Raw genomic sequence first — 3,420 nt, 5'->3', positions numbered from 1 at the left:
GACCCATAACACACCCACATCACACTGCTATTACCCCCATAGTAGACTTATATCACACGTATATTACACAGAGACAAAGCCTGTCAAATAAATGCTTCCCCCAGGATATAGAAACCACTTAAGGTGAAAAATCCTAGATTACCCAAACTTTTTTTCACCTCTGCAACCTCCCGATGGTAGTACTGGTCTCTCAAGTTCCTTCGGTTTCACTGTGTTATTAACTGTAAATCTAGAAGGTTTAACCCTGCAGCAGCTATTCAGCCATGTTTCCTTTGTGTAAGTCATTGAATAACGCAAAAAAACAACCCAAACTAGAATTACCGCCTCGTCAAGTTGCCTCAGCCAACCAGTCAAGTTGCAATTTACATCAAAATCTGCCCAAAATGTCTTCACTTAATCCTTCAATCCCATTAGACATGTGTAAGAAATAGCCATTATAAGCATTTATTGTTTGCTTTTGGACCAAAAAAGATTTTTGTGAGGTCCCAGAGACCTTAACCATCGAGCATTACATTCCAATAAGTTTACCCTTAAGTCAAAAGGGACTTTTTTTTGCAAAATTACAAGAAATTTCCTTTCATGCATTCCTGAGATATCTTGTTCATGAGAAATACTTTGATGTAAGGATGCTGAACAACCCTGAAAACATGATGTCTTAGGCAATTAGGAAAATTAGCATTATGATTAGGGTTATATTTAGAGATGTCCCGATCCGATCACGTGATCGGGGATCGGAGCCGATCACGTGATTTTCAAAAGATCGGAATCGGGACAAAAAAATCGGGGATCGGATTTTTTTTTATTTTTATTTATTTTTTTTTATTCAATGTTACAAAACAAAAACGACCATGTTCGAGTCTTAAAGTCATCCTGAGGCCTTAGTTTTGGTTTCAAATTACACAACATCATGTATGTGTTGCTTCTTTGGGGCTTGTTTTCATAGACCTGGTTGCTTATTTCTCTCAAATCTGGCAACAGAGTGGGCAGGGCGCAGTGTCTAATTGTAGCAGTAAGCTAACGAGTACTGATAAGCTTTATTTTGTTTTGATCCAATGCTGCACAACTGAACTGATCCAATGCTGCTGTGAAAGAAAGAAGCTATATCCATGTTGGATAGAATATCAATTTAAATAAAAAAATAACCTTAAGGGACAACTTGAATGCTTTTTTTTCTCTTAATGCATTGCATAAAGATCGGATCGGGAAAAATCGGTATCGGCAAATTGTCAAAATCAAATGATCGGAATCGGATCGGGAGCAAAAAAAGGTGATCGGGACATCCCTAGTTATATTAAAATAACACTCATTGACATGTAGGGACAGTGGATACTGTCAAAAGCAGTGTGACGTTAAGGTAACTTGTCAGTATTTCTAGATCAGAGCATCTTTTTGCCGACCTAAATATCTCCTGTGTCTTTGCCAGCTCTACCTTTCTGAAGAGCCTCTGGCTGCCCCCCCCAGCAGACGATGGGTAGTAGATGTACACGTTGTGGTCCTCGGCACACACAGGTTTCTCCACGAAGGGTTTAGGGAACACTTCCCCGTTCACCTCCACGTGGTCCTCCCCTTCCACCAGGTTGCACTCTGCACAGGGGGACACTTTGGTTTTAAACACATAGTAAAAGCATTTAATCAAAAAGTACCTGGAATATTTCAAAGAAGGGAAATACATAAATAAGTTTGATAGTTGTAGATTCTTACAGAGGGGCCTTTCACATACATGTATCAAAGACATCCATTGCATTTTGACAAACTTTATTTATATTTGTATTTAACAATCTACTAGAGATAACATCATAAATATAAATTCAAACACTCTTCTTTAAAATATTCACTGTCAGCATTTTTCATTTATAGGAGGAAAAACAGGCAAAAACATAATTGACAATCTCAGCTACATCGAATTTGTTTTTGTTGACAGCTCGACTTCTTGTTTTGGTTTCAAATAACTGAAAATATGTGCATATTGCAACGTAACTGATGTCCTGTATGCTGTTGTATGTCACAGATGGATCATTTAATATATTTATTCATGGGATTTGTTTTAGTTTCCATCCAAAATCATGCAAACTTATTCACACAAAGTATATTAACTTTCTCACCTTCAGGATTGTCGGGGTCTCTGTTCAATACGCCGTAACGAGGCAGGTCGATGCCCTCTTCCTTTAGTATCCTGTAAACTTCCCTCCTGATGGAAAATCCAATAAAATGTCAATAACCTCAAAAAAAGAACAATCTAAGTATTTCAATGTATGCAGCTCTGATGTGCACGTATGCGTTTTGCTGGGGTTAGGCAGCCAAACAGTTATGTAGAAAGTGTGAAGATGGCAATTACATCATGTTTTCTCTCCTATTAATAACTGGCAAGTGCAAACAAGATGGATGTGTAAAAGAGTCCAGCTTCTGCATTTTGAAATTGACATAAGGGGGTGAAAAACTTGATGCAGGTATATTGTTTTATTTTATACAGAGAAACTTCAATTTCTAAGTATCTTCTTCAACAAGTAGCATAACGATGATTTTAGCTACTTAAAGGTGACCTATCATGCAAAATGCACTTTCGTACGTCGTTTATAAATTAACATGTGTCCCCGGTGTTCCAGGGAACTCACCAAGTGTCAGAAAACACAACCCTCTCTATTTTCCTCCATACCCAAATCTCTTAAAAAGGGGCTGCAACGGATCTGATACAGACTGATCCAGATTTGAACACTTCTATGACGTCACAGAAGTGGCGCTACGGCTATTGGGCCAACTCCACCAATCAGGAGGAGACAGCCACGGACATTGCCGCTCGAAAGCGCTGGAGACGCTGTAGTACATATGCCAGGCCTGTAGATGGTGCTGTTCTCACAGAATCAGCCCATGCAAAGACAGTGTTAAATTGAGCGAAATGAGGAATGGCTAAAATGCATGATCTGTTTGGTATTTTGAAAAATAAAAAGTATAAATATGCCTTATATAGGTATGGTCCTACACTATATTATTCAAATATAGCATGTTAAGTCCACTTTAATGACCCCTCGTTGTACTCATTGTTTGTGTTATGAGGCACCATTATGTTGAAATTAGCTTCTTCTCTGTGATACCCTTCAGTCCTGCTTTACCTGTCCTGGATGAAATACTGCATGTTGAGGTCGTTGAGGAGCAGTGGATTCCTGAGCTTGGCGTACTCCACAGCTTTGTCCAGAGGGAAACCTGTGAAATGGCACACAAACAAAAAAAACGTTATTAACAAATAGACCATCTCATTCTATTTTATATGTATTTACTTTTACATTACATTACATTTAGCTGAAGATTTTATCCAAAGCGACTTACAACAAGTGCATTCGACCAAGAAGATACAAACTAGAAGAAAACATAATCATATAAGTAAATCAGGTTTCAAGAGCTAAAACATTCAAGTGCTACTCAACT

General features: G+C 38.3%; 1 protein-coding gene across 1 annotated transcript; it reads right to left on the bottom strand.

Moving 5' to 3' along the window:
* Positions 1-1,429: 1,429 nt before the first annotated feature.
* LOC104947570 (inositol hexakisphosphate and diphosphoinositol-pentakisphosphate kinase 2-like) lies at positions 1,430-3,247 on the bottom strand (the record flags this gene model as incomplete). Its single annotated transcript, XM_010773616.1, has 3 exons — positions 3,108-3,247; positions 2,103-2,188; positions 1,430-1,584 (listed from the first exon to the last, which is right to left on the bottom strand). Coding segments are annotated over exons 1-3 (381 nt in total), but the record flags the coding sequence as incomplete, so codon positions are not given.
* Positions 3,248-3,420: the final 173 nt, after the last annotated feature.

The sequence above is a fragment of the Notothenia coriiceps genome, unplaced genomic scaffold (assembly GCF_000735185.1).
Source record: "Notothenia coriiceps isolate Sejong01 unplaced genomic scaffold, NC01 NC01_scaffold00012723, whole genome shotgun sequence".
Classification (NCBI taxonomy): Eukaryota; Metazoa; Chordata; class Actinopteri; order Perciformes; family Nototheniidae; genus Notothenia; species Notothenia coriiceps.
This window is presented reverse-complemented; position numbering and strand designations above follow the sequence as displayed.